This window comes from Gopherus evgoodei, chromosome 2 (assembly GCF_007399415.2).
Source record: "Gopherus evgoodei ecotype Sinaloan lineage chromosome 2, rGopEvg1_v1.p, whole genome shotgun sequence".
NCBI classification, from domain to species: Eukaryota; Metazoa; Chordata; order Testudines; family Testudinidae; genus Gopherus; species Gopherus evgoodei.
In genome coordinates this window covers 105,301,171-105,321,529 of record NC_044323.1, presented here as the reverse complement: position 1 = coordinate 105,321,529, position 20,359 = coordinate 105,301,171, and the positions used below count along the sequence as shown (strand labels likewise).

The 20,359-nt window shown below is 43.6% G+C and overlaps 1 protein-coding gene across 1 annotated transcript in view; it reads right to left on the bottom strand.

Annotated features, from left to right (window-relative positions):
• SPATA48 (spermatogenesis associated 48) overlaps nt 1-20,359 on the bottom strand; it is a 49,111-nt gene that overhangs the window by 20,624 nt on the left and 8,128 nt on the right. Inside the window, exons 3-7 of the mRNA XM_030549363.1 lie at nt 19,540-19,613; nt 16,248-16,386; nt 13,720-13,787; nt 12,614-12,655; nt 11,984-12,091 (exon numbers count right to left, since the gene is read on the bottom strand). Of these exons, the coding sequence (XP_030405223.1) occupies nt 11,984-12,091; nt 12,614-12,655; nt 13,720-13,787; nt 16,248-16,386; nt 19,540-19,613 (431 nt within the window). The remainder of the gene's footprint in view (nt 1-11,983; nt 12,092-12,613; nt 12,656-13,719; nt 13,788-16,247; nt 16,387-19,539; nt 19,614-20,359) is intronic.

Below are 20,359 nucleotides of genomic sequence, written 5' to 3'. Positions count from 1 at the left end.
TGTTTTACCACCTTTATGTGTTACCCCAGCTTTCCAGGTAAATGCCTCTGACCAGCTCAGCCTGCTTAAGAAAAATTCAGGAAGGACATAAAGAGAAAAAAAAATATTTTCAAGTTCATACTATAAGTAAAAGGAAATCACATATTTAATAGAATGTAAACAGCTTTTGCAAACTCAAACTCAGAGGACATCTAGTGGCCAAAGCTAGTAATCACTTGTTTAGCATTACAACACTCAATCTTATCATCAAAGATCCCGTTTTCCATGACAAAAAACCAAAATTCTCTGGTAAAAAATGAACATTAAAATCAGCATTTTTCCATGATTAAAATGAAACACTGAACTTTATTTTCCCTAGCCACAATATAGATAGGTATCAGTCGAACTAGGATGACTAAACGTCTTGTTTTGGACCAGGCCAGTATCCTTTTTAAGCCATGTCTGGGATGTCCTGACTTTTTTGGCAAACTAGGCAAGAGAAAATGGGACAAATGCCCAGTTTTGCCCTAAGGGGGGCACAGAGCAACATTTGGTATGGGCTTGGGCTGTCAATCCCTGTCCTGGGCAGCTCAGGCCAGCCCTGTACGGTATCCTGTTTTCACTTTGGGAAATATGACAGGTTTCAGAGTGGTAACCGTGTTAGTCTGTATCAGCGAAAAAACCAGGAGTACTTGTGGCACTTTAGAGACTAACAGATTTATTTGAGCATAAACTTTTGTGGGCTAAAATCCACTTCATCGGATGCATGCAGTGGAAAATACAGTAAGAAGCTATATATACATAGAGAACATGAAAAAATGGGTGTTGCCATACCAACTGTAATGAGAGTAATTGATTAAGGTGGGCTATTAGGTGAGCTATTAGGTGAGCTGCATGCAATTCTAGGGGGGTCTGCCACCACTACCCCACCCTTGTCCATGGATTCTGAGGTGGAGGTGGTAATTGCAGCCAGGGCTGAGGATTCTGCGGATGGGGAAGATGAGGAGGAAGAGGAGGATGAGCTTGTAGAGAGCACACAGCACTCCATTTTCCCCAACAGCCAGGAGCTTTTTCTCACCCTGATGGAATTACCCTCTCAGCCCTCCCAAGCAACTATCCCAGACAATGAAGCCATGGAAGGGACTTTTGGTGAGTGTACCTTGTAAATATAAGACATGGTTTAAAAGCAAGCATTTTTTAATGATTAATTTGCCCTGAGGACTTGGGATGCATTCCTGGCCAGTACAGTTACTGTAAAAATTTGTTAACATGTCTGAGGACAGAGCAGAAATCCTCCAGGGACATCTCCATGAAGCTCTCCTGAAGGTACTTCAAAAGCCTTTGCAGAAGGTTTCTGGGCAGTGCTGCTTTATTCCATCCTCCATGGTAGGACACTTGACCATGCCATGCATGTAGCAAGCAATCTGGTATCACTGCATGACAAAGCTTAGCTGCGTATGGTCCCGGTGATTGCTGGCATTCAAGTAACTTCTGTTCTTTATCTCGCTGTGTTATCCTCAGGAGAGTGATATCGTTCATGGTAACCTGGTTGAAATTCAGGAATTTAAGGGGACAGAAATGGCCATTCCTACTGGGCTGTTTGCCTGTGGCTTAAAAGAAATCCTTCCCCGCAGGTAGCCAAGCGGGAGGTGGGGGGTGGTGGCAATTGGCGCTGAGCTTTTCTGCTTTTGGCCAGCAGGGATCTTTCCTGCTACCAGCCACGCAGTTGTTGGGGGGGAAGGAGAGTGTTTAGCAGTGATCTTCCATGATACCAGCCTCGGGGTGGTTTCTGCTGCTGCACCTTAACAGGAAAGAAGCAGCACTCAATGGTCTTTGCTTGCTATTTGGGAAAGGAGGGCACTGGATAGATGAAAGCTGCAGAAGACGAAAGACAATGGCTTACCATGGCCGCATGCAAGCCAAATTCTGCTGCCCAGACCTGCGTCTGTGATCTGTAACATCGAAGCCCAGGCACTCAATATTAAGATGCAAAATGCGACCTTGTAGTGAAAACACGTGCTATGAAAGGTGAATAGTGTTGTTTGCTGTGAAAGAGTATGACCATTGTTCTCTAAAATGTATCTTTTAAAATACTTCTCTCCCTTTTTTTCCCTCCCTCATGCAGCTGCAAATTTTTCAAGCCTACCTACTCCGTCCTGCAGGCTATCTCAGATAAGGTGGCGGAAAAAAAAGACGCGAGAAGAAATGTTTTCAGAAATCATGGAAGTGACCCGCAATGAAAGAGCTCATCTGAATGAGTGGAAGGATGTGGTAGCAAACTACAGGAAAGACGCCAGTGACCGTGAGGACAGGAGGGACCAACGTAAGGACAGGAGGGACGAACGTGAGGACAGGAGAGATGCTCGAGATGAGAGATGGTGGCAGGAAGATCAGCGGTGGTGGGATGCAACTCTGGGGCTGCTGCGTGATCAAACTGACATGCTCTGGCATATGGTGGAGCTTCAGGAATGGCAGCAGGATCACAGAGTGCCGCTGCAGCCCCCGTATAACCAACCTCCCCCCTCACCATGTTCCTTAGTCTCCTCATCCACCAGACGAGTAAGAACTTGTGGGGGTAGGCTCCGTGCACCTGCCCACTCCACCCCAGTGAACAGCCCAACCAAAAGGCTCTCATTATTATGAAATTTTTTAGTGGCCTTTTCCTTCCCTGCTATTCTCCTCCCAAACCCCACCCGGGCTACCTTGTCAGTTCTCTCTCTCTTTTTATATTTAAGTAATAAAGAATACATGATTTTTAAACGAGAGTGACTTTATTTCCTTAGAAAGCAAGCTGTGATCGAAGGGGTGGGGGTGGCTTACAGGGAATGAGTCAATCAAGGTGGGGGGGGGGTTTCATCAAGGAGAAACAAACACAACAGTCACACTGTACCCTGGCCAGTGATGAAACTGGTTTTCAAAGCTTCTCTAATGCGCGCTGCTTTCTGGTGTGCTCTGCTAATCACCCTGGTGTCTGGCTGTGCGTAATCAGCGGCCAGGTGATTTGCCTCAGCCTCCCACCCCGCCATAAAGGTCTCCCCCTTACTCTCACAGAGATTGTGTAGCACACAGCAAGCAGCAATAACAATGGGGACATTGGTTTGGCTGAGGTCTGAGCGAGTCAGTAATGTGCGCCAGTGTGCCTTTAAAAGGCCAAATGCACATTCTATCACCATTCTGCACTTGCTCAGCCCTGTAGTTGAACAGCTCCTGACTACTGTCCAGGCTGCCTGTGTATGGCTTCATAAGCCATGGCAACAAGAGGTAGGCTGGGTCTCCCAGGATAACGACAGGCATTTCAACATCCCCAACTGTTATTTTCTGGTCTGGGAAGTAATTCCCTTGCTGCAGCCATTTAAACAGAGTAGTGTTCCTGAAGATGCGAGCGGCATGAACCCTTCCCAGCCATCCCACGTGGATGCTGGTGAAACGTCCCTTGTGATCCACCAGTGCTTGCAGCACCATGAAAAAGTACCCCTTGCGGTTTATGTAGTGGATGCCCTGGTGCTGCGGTGCCAAGATAGGGACATGGGTTCCATCTATCACCCCACCACAGTTAGGGAATCCCATTGCAGCAAAGCCATCCACTATGACCTGCACATTTCCCAGAGTCACAACCTTTCTTAGCAGCAGCTTAGTGATTGCTTTGGCTACTTGCATCACAGCAGCCCCCACAGTAGGTTTTCCCACTCCAAATTGATTCCCGACTGACCAGTTGCAGTCTGGCATTGTAAGCTTCCAGAGGGCTATTGCCACTCGCTTCTCAACTGTGAGGGCTTCTCTCATCTTTGTATTCTGGTTCTTCAGGGCAGGGGAAAGCAAGTCAAAGTTCCATGAAAGTGCCCTTAAGCATGCGAAAATTTCGCAGCCACTGGGATCGTCCCACACCTGCAACATTATGCAGTCCCACCAGTCTGTGCTTGTTTCCTGGGCCCAAAATTGGCATTCAGTGGCTAGAACCTGCCCCATTACCAGCAGGATCTCCAAAGCGCAGGAGCCCGCAGTTTGACAGAATTCTGTGTCCATGTCCTCATCACTCTCATCGCCGCTCTGCCGTAGCCACCGCCTCCTCGCCTGGCTTTGCAGGTCTCAGTTCAGCATTGACTGCACAAGAATGCGCGAGGTGTTTAAAACATCCATGATTGCTGTCTTGAGCTCAGCAGGGTCCATGCTTGCCATGGAATGGCATCTGCACAGTTCACTCAGGAAAAAAGGCGTGAAACGGTTGGCTGCTGCTGCTTTCACGGAGGGAAGGGTGAGGCTGTACCCAGAAGCACCAGTGGCAATGTTTTTTGCCCCATCAGGCACTGGGATCTCAACCCAGAATTCCAGTGGGCGGGTGAGACTGCGGGAACTATGGGATAGCTATGGGATAGCTACCCACAGTGCAACACTCAGGAAATCGACGCTAGCCTCGGTACATGGACGCACACCGCTGAATTAATATGGTTAGTGTGGCTGCATGCACTTGTCTTTATACAATCTGTTTTAAAAAACGGTTTTTGTAAAATCGGAATAATCCCATAGTGTAGACATACCCTAGGACTCCTACTTATTATTCAGAAACAATGCCCTTTGTTGTTGTTGCTATCTATGGACTTGTTCATTAATATTGCAATATAACACAGTAATAGTCAGTTGTATACTAATTTAGGATTGGACTTTTCCTTACTACCCTCTCTTCCACAGAAAAAATGGAATGATGAATTCTATAAATTGTTGTCCTTGTAGTATGCCTCAGAAAATTCAACATCTCCTTGTAGTGATTTTGTTAAGGACGTTGTATTAAATGAGCCTGATATGATTTGACTTTTTTATTTGTTTAATATTGTGATTTTGTTCATGTCACAAAAGAATACAGCTATATAGCCATGTAGCCTATGTATGCAGAGGGATAATATACATAAACTGCTACATTCTTCTCTAAAACTATTGAGTTCTTATACTTGTTTCTCCCAGGACTTTACCTGTTATGTTTATTGAAAGCATGGTAAAAACTAAATCTTTGCCTTGAAAGGTTTACAGCTTCAGGAAGATAATAGTTAGCAGTAGTATTAGGTGTCTAACTTTATACATTTATGACAGATTTTTTAACTCAGGTGCTTAGTATCATGCACAGCTATTCATATTTAGACACCTAATAAGTGACTATTTTCAGAAGTAATGAGCACTTCTAGGGCCAATTTCTAGCTCTTATTTTAATCAGTGGGAATTGCTCAGCGTCAGTCTTATCTGAAGCCCATTAAAATTAATAGAAATACTTCAAGACTTCAGTGGACATTGGATTGGGACCCCTAACTTGGGAAAGTAAAATTTGAAAATGTTGGCCCTAGAAATTGGTTTAAGGGTACGGTGTGCCTGCAGCTCCCACTAACTTCAACTGGAGTTCTGGATGTTTAGCCCCTCTGAAAATCAGGCCTGTGATATCTAAAGTTGGCAACCTGAAAACAGAAGCATCCAAAAGTAGAAACTACTTGTGAAAAACTGGGTCTGAGGCCATGAGCCAAAACCTCATTGAAATTAATGGGAGGAGTCTTTCAACTGACTCATTAGATGTGGGCGAGGCCCTAATGGCCAGATTTAGACAGGTGCTCAGGCACCTAAACACACAGATAGATGCACAGTGGGATTTTCAAAAGCATCTAAGCAGGTTAAGTCCTAACTTCCATTGAAGTCACCTTTGTAAATCTGGTCCTAAGTGTTTTTCCCTAGTGGATCAACAGCAAAAGAAGGAATATATAATCCCATATATATAATGTTTTCTGGCTCCAAACACTGTTCCATAGCCACTGGACCATAAATAACACATTATAAGGGCGTATAGGCACTATCATAAGTAGTCTACACCTTTTGACAGACAACTATGGGTAGGCTATTATAAACATGTTCTAGTATCATGGATAACACCACACTACTGAGGGATGGATATGAATTTACATATTTAACTTACATTACTACAAATGTTTTCCAATCACAAAGATTTTTTTCTTTACATATTTAAACCAAGATCATTTCACAAAATACCAATTAAATATTCCATGAAAAGGACTAAAATAGTTACAAGAAAATGCCCAGATTCCACATCACTCATTTCTCTTCCATAGGTAATCAACCTGCATTGCCCTAATATCTGCCAGCAGAGGAGTGACAGTATTAAGAAGACATACAGAATGATTTTGCCATAATTATTCTTATCCAACAGAATATACACTTGGTGAAACACAGGAATTAATGCGGTGGACAGCTGCTTCTAGTTTATTTATGTTTTTCCAAAGTAACCCATCTATAGAATTGTAAATTAATGAAAACAGAAGTTTCTGCTTAACTTCATTTTCTCCTGAAGTGCTTATTAAAGCAGTTCCAGGAATAATTGTACCACAGGATGTATAATGTGGATAATGAATAAAAAGAGGTGAGAGAGAAAGAAAAAGCAAGAAATCTGAAAAAAGCATCAAATTTCTGAAAGATGGAAAAAGATCTATTCTGAATTTCTGAAGGGCCAATGTTATTCCAGTTTTACACTACTTCAACTCAACCTAAATGAGTAACACTGTTCAGCACCAGGTTGGAAGTGAGCAATGGAGAATCAAGCCCTAGGGTTCTGTGATGAATTCATTCATAGGCTAGGCTGCATGTGGGAGATATAATCTAACACAAACATGAAGGGTAAAGTTTGCCATACTGTATGAGATAATCGTATTAGCAAAATCTCCCATCATCTTGTAGCTGCTGCTGTGACTACATTTTATGTATCCAGTGTGACAAAGTTCCTCCTCTACCTTGGTGGGTCCTGCGCTTATTGGCAGATTTGCTCACCTCAGTGATCTTCCCCACAGTCTGGATCAACTTCTCCTGTTTCTGATCAGGAGTTGGGAGGTTTGGGGGGAACCCGGGCCCGCCCTATACTCTGGGTTCCAGCCCAGGGCCCTGTGGATTGCAGCTGTCTATAGTGCCTCTTGTAACAGCTGCATGACAGTTACAACTCCCTGGGCTACTTCCCCATGGCCTCCTCCAAAACACCTTCTTTATCCTCACCACAGGACCTTCCTCCTGGTGTCTGATAACACTTGTACTCCGTAGTCCTCCAGCAGCACACTCTCACTCTCAGCTCCTTGTGCCTCTTGCTCCCAGCTCCTCACATGCACTTCCTCTCCTCTAGCTCCTCCCTCCCTGACTGGAGTGAGCTCCTTTTTAAATCCAGGTGCCCTGATTACTCCAGTGCAGCCCCTGCTCTAGTCACTCAGGGAACAGAAAACTACTCAGCCAGTGACTAGTATATTTGCCCTCTACCAGACTCCTGTACCACGCTGGCCTGGGTCTGTCACATATCCCTCCCCCCTGCTCAACACCAAGGGCTTGGGCCTCTTGGGATGCCAGACAGTGGACACATGACAAGCCATCAGCATTACCGTGACGGCTCCCCGCTCTGTGTTGCACACGGAACTGGAAAGGTTGGAGGGATAAGAACCACCTGGTCACCCTTGTGTTCTTCTCCTTGTTCTGCTGCATCCATTGAAGAGGGGCATGGTCGGTCACGAGGACAAATCTGCACCTGAGTAAGTAGTGGTGCAATGCTTCCATGGCTCATTTTACGGCGAGGCACTCTCTCTCCACCACTGCATATTTTTGTTCCCTTGGAAGGAGTTTCCTACTGAGGTAGAGAATTGGGTGTTACTCTTCCCCGACCATCTGTGATAGGACGGCCCCCAACCCTATTTCCGATGCATCTGTCTGCAGGATAAATTCCTTGGTGAAATCAGAGGCTATCAGTACAGGGTTACTGCAGAGGGCAGTCCATAGGTGTGTGAATGCTTCCTCTGCTGTGTCAGACCATCTCACCAGATCAGGTCCACGGGCTTTCACTAGGTCTGTCGGGGTCTTGCCCTTGTGGCAAAGTGGGGGATAAATCGTCGGTAATACCCCACTACACCTAGGAATGCCCGGACTTGTTTCTTGCAACGCGGTCGGGGCCAATTTTGGATGGCCTCCATCTTCACTTGGGGTTTTACCAGACCTTTTCCCACAATGTAGCCAAGATATTTGGCCTCTGTAAACCCTACAGCACACTTGGCAGGGTTTGCTGTAAGACCAGCTCGCCTGAAGGTATCAAGGACTGCCTCCACCTTCTCTATGTGGGTTTCCCAGTCTGGGGTATGAATGACCACATCGTCCAAGTAGGCAGCAGCACAACTGTTATGCAGGCGTAATAGCTTGTCCATGAGGCACTGGAAAGTAGCTGGAGCCCCATGTAGTCCAAAAGGGAAGACAGTATATTGAAAAAGACCCTCTGGTGTAGAGAACGCAGTCTTTTTCTTTGTGTCTTCCACAAGGGGAATCTGCCAGTACCCCTTGTCAAGTCTAGGGTAGTCAAGTACCGGGCATTCCCCAGACAGTCCATTAGCTCATCTATGCGAGGTATGGGGTACGCATCGAACTGGGATACTTCGTTTAGTCACTGGAAGTCGTTGCAAAACCTTGTGGTGCCATCAGGTTTGGGCACCAGCACGACTGGGCTGGACCACTGACTGTGGGATTCTTCGATGATCCCCAACTCCAGCATTTTTTTTACTTCTGCTTTTATTTCCTCCCTTTTGGCCGCTGGTACCCGATAGGGCCTCATTGTTATTCTGGCCCCAGGGTTCGTGACGATGTGGTGATATGTCGCAGTTGTTCGACCTGGTTTTGTCGAGAACACATCTTGGTTCCGGAAGATCATCTCAGACATCTCATTCTTCTGGTCTGGTGTTAAATCGGGAGACACTCTCACCTGTTTGGAAGGCTTGTTTTCCTGGGTTAGGTCATTTCGGATAGTTATGCATGCCTCTTGTGCATGCCAGGATTTCAGAAGGTTGATGTGATAAATCTGTTCTTGTTTTCAGCGTCCTGGCTACCGCACCTTGTAGGTTACTTCCCCCATGGGTTCAACCACCTCATAGGGCCCCTGCCATTGCGCCAGAAGCTTGCTTTCTGCTGTGGGTACCAACACCATCACCCAGTCCCCTGGTTGGAACTGTCGGACTTTTGCCTGGCGATTGTAATAGGTTCTCTGGGCCTCCTGTGCCTTTTCCAAATGTTCCCGTACAATAGGGGTGATATGGGCTATCCTGTCTCGCATCGGTATTACATGTTCTATTATATTTCTCCCCTCATTGGGTTCCTCTTCCCAAATCTCTTTGGCGATATCTATATGCCACAGGGGCGACGTCTGTATAATAACTCAAATGAGGAAAACACAGTTGAGGCCTGAGGTATGTCCCGGATAGCTAACATAATGTAGGGCAGTAGGATGTCCCAGTCCTTCCTGTCCCGACTTACCACCTTCCTTATCATAGCCTTGAGGGTTCGATTAAACCTTTCTACCAACCCATCAGTCTGTGGATGGTAAACTGAAGTTCTCAGGGTATGTATATGGAGCAGTGTACAGAGGTCCTTCATTAGCTTTGACATAAATGGGGTTCCTTGGTCTGTTAATATCTCCTTTGGTAGCCCCACTCAGGCAAAGATCCCCACCAGCTCTTTGGCTATCGTTTTAGAGGCTGTGTTCCGCAGGGGGACAGTTTCTGGGTAGCGAGTAGCATAGTCCAAACCAACAAGTATATATTGGTGGCCCCGAGCCGTCTTCTCCAGGGGTCCCACTAGGGATATTCGCTCAAAGGGGACCTCTGTGATGGGAAGGGGTACTAAAGGTGCCCTCAGGTGGGGACGGGGACTGTGCAGCTGACACTCTAGGCAGGATGCACAGTACCTTCGCACTTCTTAATGTACTCCGGGCCAGAAGAACTGTCGTAGGACTCGTGCCAGGGTCTTCTCTACCCCCAAGTGCCCCCCCCCCAAAAGATGACTATGCGTAAGACTTAATACAGCATTCTGGTGTTTTTCAGGTACTAAGATCTGCTGTACCTTCTGCCTCTGTACTGATGCAACTCGGTATACGAGATTCTTCTTCATTATGAAGTAAGGTCCTGGTCCCTGTGTTCTCCCTTCCATGGGAACCCCATCTATTTCAGTCACCTCCTTTCTAATGTTGTTGTACCTTGGGTCTTCAGCTTGGTCCCGTCCAAAATTTCCTCTTCCAGGGCTAATCTGCCCAAGATCTAGGGGCCCAGTCTCTGTTGCCTCTACTGGTTTAGAAGCATTAGGGTGGGGGTCAGACTCAGGAGCCTCTCCCTCCTGGGTGGCCTCCTTTTCAGCTGTTTGGGTCAGCCTACCTACGAGAGCGCCCCTCTGGCTTTGGGCCAGTATTCGGGTTCCCAAGGCCTTAGCTGCCCTCCTTTCCCTTTTCGACTTTCTACCATGTCTGGGAATGGAAAATAAATCTGGGGATATTTCAGAGAAGACTGGGGGTTGACAGTCTACTGTGGATGCCTCACTAACTTCAGGATTCCCCTCTTTCTCCAATCCTCCTACTGGGAGTAAGTCTCCAAACCATGGGAAGTCCCTCCCTATGAGCATCGGGTATGGGAGTTTAGGGACTACACCTGCTGCTACCTCAGTAGTGTTCCCCTGAATCTCAATTTTTACTGGGATGGTGGAGTAATAACCAACTGTGCCATGGACGCATGTTCACAAGCTTCCCTGAGACAAGCGTGATAGCACTCCCCGAATCAACCAGTGCTGTGGTCTCTACCCCATTTAGCTTTACTGGTCTGGTGTACACATGTGGGGTTAGTGAGAACCCCACAAGGGGGATTAGGGAGCATGGGTCTGCCGAGTTCCCCAGGTTACACTGCATAAGCTCCTCAGCATTGGGACACTGTGAAGCTATATGTCCCCACTACCCGCAGGCATAACATCTGTATGGGGCCTTAGGAATTCCCCGGTCTCTTGGTTTGGGCAGTCTAACATCTCGATTCTCTTCTCTCTCAGTGCTCTGACTCTTTGTGGCTTCTGGTGAGCCTTCAGCCCTTCTCTTTTTCCACCTGGGCTCTCTTGGTGGCCCTGTCACTCGAGCTCTAGGGCTTAGTGCTGCTGTAGCTTGTATTAATGCCCCTACTAAGTCATCCATTGTGGTGAAAAAAAAAATAAACCCTCTACCTTTTTTTTTTAAATCACCCTCCTTCTTCTGCTGCGCTGTGCACACCAGATCCCACTCCTGACACCAGTTGTGAGAAAGTTCCTCCTCTACCTTGGTGGGTCCTGCACTTATTAGCAGATTTGCTCACCTCAGTGATCTTCCCCATAGTCTGGATCAACTCCTCCTGTTTCTGATCAGGAGTTGGGAGGTTTTGGGGGAACCCGGGCCTGCCCACTACTCTGGGTTCCAGCCCAGGGCCCTATGGATTGCAGCTGTCTATAGTGCCTCTTATAACAGCTGCATGACAGTTACAACTCCCTGGGCTACTTCCCCATGGCCTCCTTCAAAACATCTTCTTTATCCTCACCACAGGACCTTCCTCCTGGTGTCTGATAACACTTGTACTCCGTAGTCCTCCAGCAACACAGCCTCTCACTCTCAGCTCCTTGTGCCTCTTGCTCCCAACTCCTCACACGCACTTCCTCTCCTCTAGCTCCTCCCTCCCTGACTGGAGTGAACTACTTTTAAATCCAGGTGCCCTGATTACTCCAGTGCAGCCCCTGCTCTAGTCACTCAGGGAACAGAAAACTACTCACCAGTGACTAGTATATTTGCCCTCTACCAGACTCCTGTACCACACTGGCCTGGGTCTGTCACACCAGACAGAATGGTCCTTTAAATTGGCTCAAATGCATTGATCCATGTGCAGTGAAGTTGTGCTCTAATGGCCATTAAAGTCAGTGGCTATTTTTCCTTTCACTGTAATGGCCTTTGGTGTGCTCAGTGAGCCACACAGTGAAAACCCCCTGGTACCTAAAACCCAACAATATCACTTGTGCAACAGACCCTCATACAGGTCCCTCCATTCAGGATACGGAAAATCCTATGTCCTTTCTTGTGTAAGACCAAGGCCTTGGGCCTTTTTCTTCTTTTCAAGATGACTAGAACTCCAGCAGTAGTTATAGTAAAAGCAAGGTAATAGAGGCAACATACTGAGCAGTTCTTGTGTAGTGAGGTTTTGAAGTTCGAACACTGCCAAGAGTAATCATATCTACACTGGCGTTGTCTAGGTCTTCAAAATTCTCTGCACCAATACAGCCACTGTTTGGATAAAAAGGAAAAGCAAAGACATATATATTATTCATAAGACAGCTGGCGGAGGCAGCTGAATCATACTTCAAGCTCCACATCTATAGTTATTTATTAAAACGGTCCACAAGAAAATACATGGAGATGAACTATCCTTTGTGCAGTAATGTCCCAAGACAAAAACAAACACACAGAACCAGCAGCATATAATTAAGGACAACTCTACCACATATGTGCAGTGATCAGTTTCGGGAAAGCTGGAAGTAACGTGAGAAACATCTGTAATCCCTACTTTTTTCTTTGAAGCTTATACTGTGCCACAGTAAAGTATGATACCTTTGAGATGAGGACACAATGGAGCCTCATTCTTGACTCCCACTATTGTAAATGAGGAGTAATTCCACTGAAGTCAGTGGAGTTACCCAAGAATAAGTAGAGGAGAATAGTCAAGCTGCAAACCTTGCATTAGGAAGATGAGACAAATGGGCTGATTGCATTAAATCAAAACTGAAAAAATACATAATGTTTACTTACGTGTAGAGAGGAATATGTTGAGTTCGAGAGCTTGGGCTTACACTGTTAAGAAAAATACAAGATATATTAGTTATTAGAAAAAAGATGGAATTGATTTAACTGATTATTATGTTAAGCAAACTTTTTATGCAGCAAACATGAAAAGATAAAGATAAAAAGATAAAGAGGAAGTGACCTAGAGACCTCGTTTTGAGGACTCACAGGAGTGGCAGAAGTAAGTCCAAGTTTTGCTTTCGGAATGACGGGGGTGGGGAAAGCTCAAAATCAAGTAGTGGTGGGGGGAGGTGGCATAGATGCCAACGTCCCTATTCAGCAGGCAGAATTCTGGGTTTTCAAACCATATCACAGGTAATTGCTGCTTTAGTCACTGTGTGGCAAAGCTTTTTAAAAACTGAGCTGCTCTTCAGAGGGAAGCTCAAATCCTATGGACTTCAATGGGAGATATATCAATTTAACATCAGGCTTGAATTTGCTCTCTCTCTTTTACTATGTCCCTCTTGTTCTGAGCCATCACATTAGGGCTCTGCTGTCCTTCCCTTCTCACTCTGCTGACCTGTCTTTTCCCCTCCTGGCCTCACCCTAGTGTCTTCTATTTAATCTATCCCTAGCTCACCTCCCATCCTCTCTTTACCTGTCCCTGACTCACCCTCTGAGCCCCTATTAATCTTTCCCTTTCTTTCCCTACTGTTCAGCTGAAATGCATTCTGAGATCATTTCTAACACTACAAAAAAGGACAAAGTCTTGGATTTTGTAAATATGTATATGCTATTTGTAAAATCTCTATAATAAAAATGCACCAGTCAATGAAAAAGTCAGAGGTGCAGCTATTATGTAGTAACTAGCTACTGGGAACCTCTCTAGTCACATTTTCATGTCTAATCCTCCCACAGGAAGCCTGATCTCAGGTATACTTTTCAATAAAATTATTAATGGAATATCTTTAACCGTTCTGATTACAGTACGTTGGCTAAATGTACAATCACTGCAAGCTCAGAGGACATCCGTGTAACTATATTTGAAAAAAGAACTATACCATATACAGAGAGATCCATAAAGGAAACATGATGATTAAAAGACAATAAAAATATAAAAAAAAGAAACTTACAAATCAATTGGTTTTTGTGGTGAAGTAAAAGATCTTGTTTGAAACCTGTCCCAGAGGCCCCCAACAACCTAGAATCACAATCAGAATGTTTCTTGAAACATGAGCTCTGTGTAATACAATATCATCTAATTAGGTAAGCCCGATATATTTTTATGTGCTGATCCTGCAATCAGATCTGCTGGCCTGTGCAGATCCAATTGCAGGACTGGGCTTTAGTTTAAAAAATATCATTAATTAGACAACCAAAACATAGTGTAGAGTCTAGACCAAATGATATGAAGTTTTGAATCCTCTTTTTTTTGGGAGAGAGACCTGACTGAATTGAATGGAAAACAGATCAAGTTGTTAACATTTTGGAAGTGTCAGCCAGCTGGGATGAGGGCAGTCTAGCCTAGTGGCCAGGGTCAGAGCCATAGTCTGTCATCAGGAGCCAAAGCCCAGGGTCAAAACTGGAAGCAGAAACTGATTACCAGAGCCGGGGGTCAAGCTGGAGTTCATGGTCAGGAGCCAGAGACAAGGGTCAAACTGGAGGTCAGGAACTGGAGCAAGCAGGGTATCAGGAGGGGTTCCAGGCCAGGGTAGGACAGAGGCAAGGCAGGAGCAGCAGAAACAAGGTGACACAGTGAAGCACAGGAGCACTGAGAAGACAACAAGCTGTGGCTGCTGCTGGCCTAAGATCCAGCCTGTTGGCCTCTGCAGCCAATCAGGTTGTGTGGCTAATCAGGCAGCTTGCTGCAGGCCAGTTGCAGACTAGCTCTGCTGCAGGCCCTGATTCCTGACAGGAAGATTCCAAAATGAACTGTGTTTCTCATGCACTTTTCCCTCAAAAAAGTCAGTGATTTAGTTTATAATAAATAAACTGTCCTCAGGTAACTTCTAGATATTATAGCAGTGACCTTAGGACACATTTTTTAACAATTTAGAAAAGAGATAAAAGAAGCCAGTCCCTGTGAAGCCAGCTGAAGCGCTGCTTTCTGAGTCAAGTGGCAGAGTCTGCTCTATGAAAACTGTGATCCTGCTTTTTACTTTTGAAAAAAGTATGCATTTGTGAGCATAAATCCCATAGTTTTGGTACTGATTTTCTAAGCAGCCTGATGCATGCCTCATGGCACTTTGTCTTCTGATTTGTGACGTATTTGCATGCAAGCTATTTGACTGGGGAGGTAAATAAGCTACAGGTTTTGTGTGTAAAGCAGAGGGAGGAAATTTCCCACACTGTACACCCAAAAGTGCCTCAATCTTGTCCTGACGGGGTGAGAGAATAGCTCACACTCATGCCAATTCAAAACTTGGCCTCTGTTAGCTGCTAATGGTGCCAATTAGTATAAATTGTGATAGCATTTTTTTGTCACTTGAACATCTGCCCACTGGGAACTAGATGGAGACCCAGTTCAAACAGGTCTTTTAGCAGTAATCACAGGGGAACATTTCTTCACCACATTTAGAGTGGTACCACAGTGGTGAAAGTCTCTATACAACTCTACCCTGATATAACGCGATCAGATAGAACACGAATTCGGATATAACGTGGTAAAGCAGCACTACGGGGGGGTGGGGGGGGGAGGGGCTGCACGCTCCAATGGATCAAAGCAAGTTCGCTATAACGCAGTTTCACCTATAACGCAGTAAAATTTTTTGGCTCCTGAGGACAGCATTATATTGGGGTAGAGGTGTATTTCATTATCAATCTCCTAAGCAATCCAATCCTGTCTCACTCTAATAAAGGGGACTATATGTTTTAATATTATGTTATAGTTAATATTTCTTAAAAATATAGGTGAGCTAAAACTATGGGCCTGATCCAATGCATGCTGAAATCAATAAAAAGCAAGTCTGGTCAAAAATTCTCCTTTATGGGATGGGCTCCTTGTTCAGACTACATCTCCCACAATGCACCATGGTGAGTGATGCCTGAGATATAACAACCTGGAGGAGAGACTGTGGTGCATCACGGAAGATGTAGTACAGCGAGAGGGTCCAAGTTATAGAGGAGAATCAGAGCACATGTAATTTTAACTAACCACCAACATGGCAAAATCACAACAGCATTTCCAAACCAAAAAAAATAAAAATGTTTTCAATTGAAATAATGGAAAGTCAAAATTTTTTGTAGAAAATTTCAATTAAAACTATTTTTTCCCCATTTTCACTGACATTTTTAATGGAAAAGAGCCCATTTCTGCCCAGCTCTAAAGAAAAGGTTCTGATTGACTTCAGTAGGCACTGGATTTGCAGTAAATGGCTTTTGTGGCTTGTAAATGCTCCAGTTTCACATCCTTGAATTCTCATTAAGTGACTCATTTACTAACCCCTTTCTTTGTCAGATACTAAGTAACAAAACAAAAGATAGGCTTTAGCCATCAAGTCAGGATCCAGTTTTGGACTTTCCCAAACTATGGGGACGTTTGGATTTAAGGTATTGGTTTGGGCCTATTTCTAAAAGGTTAATGTGACCTGAAGGCTGTACTTGATGCTGTATTTCATTAGCAAAAACCACAAACTGTTATTTTAAAAAAAGGTTCACTGACTTGGCTTATTTCTGGCGCAGGATTGTGTCTCTTTATTGTAAAACACTGGGAGATGGGATCAGCCATCATTTCTACTGTTGATTCTGGCTGTGGGATTTTGGGTGGTAATATCTTATCCCAAGGAACTTCTTCATAAGCTCTAGACCATTAATAAAAAGAAGAAAAGGAACATATTTAAAACAATCATTATAAGTGATGCATGGTGTGACATGTATAACTAGGGGATTAAAATGTACTTTGCATGTGAGGATTAGATTTTGTAATGCAATCTCCTAACAGCGAACATATTGGATCTGCACATGAGAACATATTTCAGGAAACTGCAGAGAAAGAGTGATTTTTTTTTTCTTGATGGCCAGTGAAAGAGAATGAATGACAAAAACTTGCCTCCTGGGAGAGGAATTTTTGGCACACTGTGAGCTACTAAAACTAGTTAAAGTGGCCATACTTGTCTTACCAAAATACCCATTACTTTATGGGGAGGAGCATTGAGTTAGAAGCCAGGAGATCTTCTCTTCCACTAAATGCCCTTAGCAGGCTCCTCACTTCCAACCCCTCCTTTACAAAAGGCAAATATCATATCTCCTCATCTTGCAAATGGAGTAAATAAGGACCAGAGAGGTGGCCCAATGTTGGATGAAGTTGGTGGCAGAGTTTGGGAGTAGAATACAGGTCTCAGATGACAGTGCAGAACCTCATCTACGAAGCAACAGTGCTTCTTTGGAAAAAAAAAAGTACCTATCTATGTTAAGCTTTTATACTGCCGTCCACCACCATAGTATATGAGCACTTTCCATGTAAAAAACAGCAATAGCAAAATCTCTAATGAATTTCACGGAATCTCTGGCACATCTTTCTTTTTGGTGTCAAAACTCTGCGTGGGTTAGGGGTTTTATTTTGGGAGGGTGGGGAGGGATGAGGGGAAGCTGGAGAATTAGTAGAGGTTTGGCCATAAACGGGGTGTTCGAATTGTATCACTTATGATGGAAAGGTTTTCTCAAAGAGGAAGGCCTTGGAACATTTCCTAAAGAATCAGATCTAGGTGTCTGGGTAAGCTTTTAGGAAGGTGGTGCTATTCCTATATGCCCATGTTTGTCATGCATCTTTACATCCACAGATTAAAATGTGCGTGTAAGTGTAAATCATCATTAGCTACATTTCTCAGAAAAAAACTATGCATAAGAAGCATGTCCTAGTTGGGATAGCATGTGGTTTCTTTTCAAGCAACAGTATACAAACCCATCGGTGTATCCCATCAGCATGGTCCACGGAATTCTGTTCTGGCTGCCAGGATTTGTGGAGCATTTGTGTTAGATTTTCAGTGTAGAATAAAGACATATGCAACCTGCTATTAGCTCATTATGTTAAGCAAAAATGATAATACCCTCACTCTAGGGAAGACAGTTGTTTACAAGGTTAGAAGACATTAAAGAGTTTGTAATATGATTAAGTAACTGCTAGTGAAAGGGATAGCAAAGCCTCTAGTACGAGCACATCTAAGATGAGCTATAAAGTATTGTTCTATCATATAAATTTATGACCAGAATGGATGCTTCTTTTAAGTAAGGCCCTATGAAATCCAATTTATTATTGTAGATTTTCGGATTTATTATTTTCTGATTGTGTTTGTTTCCATTTAAAAAAAAGTTATTTCTTTATAATTTTTAATCATTTTTTTGATACATTGACAACAATTAAGTAGCCTTCCTATAAATGCACAAAAATGTTCAGAATTGGATTGCAATAGGAAAAACTGATTTTACCAAAAAAAAACCTTACAATTTCAACAAATATATAGTGAAAGTAACACATTCTAAATCACTTTCAAAAGTAGCACTCAGTAATACGATCAAACTGATATTATTGAACAGTAACCAAGAAGTCCACAGAGGAGCCTCTTACAGTTTCAATTTAACTGAATTCATATTTGAATAATTAAAATATTTTAAAAAAGCACTAAACATAAAATGATTCATCGTTAGCATTCATTGTTGCTTTTAAAATTAAACTCTGTACTTTCAACCTTCCTACATTCTGAAGGAATGCTTCAATTAATTTCAAATTTGATTAAATAATTTCAAATTATCAAATCAATAGTTTATTGCTGAGTAGCAATACAAAGTGACAAACTTCAATGTCATTATTTTTGCCATATCTGGTAGACATCTCCATTGTGATACATTATGGTTAGCCTGTTAGTGTTTTCCTCAGAAATTGATTCCCTCTTGTCGACAAGTAGATTTTAATATTTACTAAAGCTCCTCTCTGTGGCTACCGAGCTGACAGGGAAGATGATGTAAGGTAGGGCAGCCTCTGCTACTTTAGGCACTCGTCCCTTCATAACCCATATATATGCAGTCTCCTTTTGTGGGTTTTTGAGAAGGGGGACACGGATACCATATAAAGGAGTATGAAGTTCTTTCAAATTAACCTGTGCTCGCTTGGGCCCTGAACACTTTTATTAACACAGCGCTCCATGGGAATTTCAACTTCTCCCTTAATGTGATGCCAATGTCCCAGAGGAACACATCAGCTCCTGACATGAAAATGACACAGCAAGGGACTGAGTTCTCAGAAGCTGCCCTTAAATTCCGGATGCGAGCCCTTCTCCCTTAGCCCCTGCACTCACTTGTGGCCCTAGCCCTCTGCACTTCCTCCCCATACCCTCTGCACCTACTCCCCATGCCTCCTGCATTCCTAGCCCCCCCTCCCCCTTATCTCCAGTGGCTGCACATGGCTTAGCTCTGCTGCTGCGGTCCTAGTGCTGGGGAAAGCCTGGGTTCTGTGTTATTGTTTTGATTCCACGATTCCATCCATGTTCTTATTAATGCGGATTTCATAGGGCCCTATTTTAATCAGAAAATTTGGGTGGAAACAGACAACTCTGTGACAAACAAAGACAACGGGAGAAATAAATATGAGCATTTATTTTCATAGGAAAGGAAAAGTCTAAAGTAATACACAATTTGTAATGAAATTGCCCCATAAATGGTGTTGGGGTTTGAGGAATAGGGACACCTGACATAGATTCAACTGGCAGCAGTTATTCAGAGCCTTCCCTAATTGAAATATAAAAGGAATAGAGAGCATTGTCTGCATATACCCTGCCTGCTGCCAGTTTTGAATTTCTGCATGTATTTTAAGTACTCCTTCCAACATCTGCAGTTTAGGGCTGTAGGAAAAACTTAATGAATTTCTTAAATGTACAGCTACTGAAAGATGAATAGAGGAAGAAGATGGATAAATATGAAATAACAAAGAAAATCTCTTCTTGATAGAAACAGTTGCTCACTTTTGAGTACTTGAGATGTAGAAATAGTCCCTTGCTTTTTCTTCTCGCCAGCTTGCAGAAGGATCACTTGATTTCTAGAGCGAACATGAGAGAGAGCATATGGCAGGATGCCCAAATTAGTTTTGGGAAACTCATGAACACTCATAAAATTCTGAACTTTTTTTTTCTAAAGATGAACTGAGCAGGATTTGTGGTCTCTTCCTGTAGACATTTAATCTCCTTTAATATCAAAATGTGAAACAAGTAGTTTCACATTCTTCACAAACTATCCCACTTCCACCACACAAGGCTATGCAAAATGCCTCTTTATTTGGCTCTGCTTCCTATGTGTTTTACTGATATTTCTGATTCAATGTTCTTACTCACCTCATCTCTTTAATCATCTGAAATGTACCAGCTCACTCCACCTTTAACGTTCTTTGGGAATGGCAGTGCAAACTTACCTTTCTCAGCCCCTGAGACATGCCTATTATAGTGTATGTTGGTTGCTACCAGAAAAAATTATGTTCTTGGGCCCCAATCCACAAAGTACTTAAGCATATGTGTAACTACAAGCATGTGAATAGTCTCGTTGATTTCAAATAAGATCAGGGCCTTGATGTGGAAGGATGAAGGACCACTAGACTTTTCATTATAGAATTGTACTGTTGGAAGTTAATTGTTTGATGGGAAAGACTAAAGGAGAAGTAATTGATATAAACAGGGTATGCTTATTTCAATTTCAGTTGTATCACAATGTAAATTCTGAAAATCTGCATCAGCTGTGTAGATGGTGTGGGCATATAAGTATATATATGCCTTCTGTATATTATTATTATTA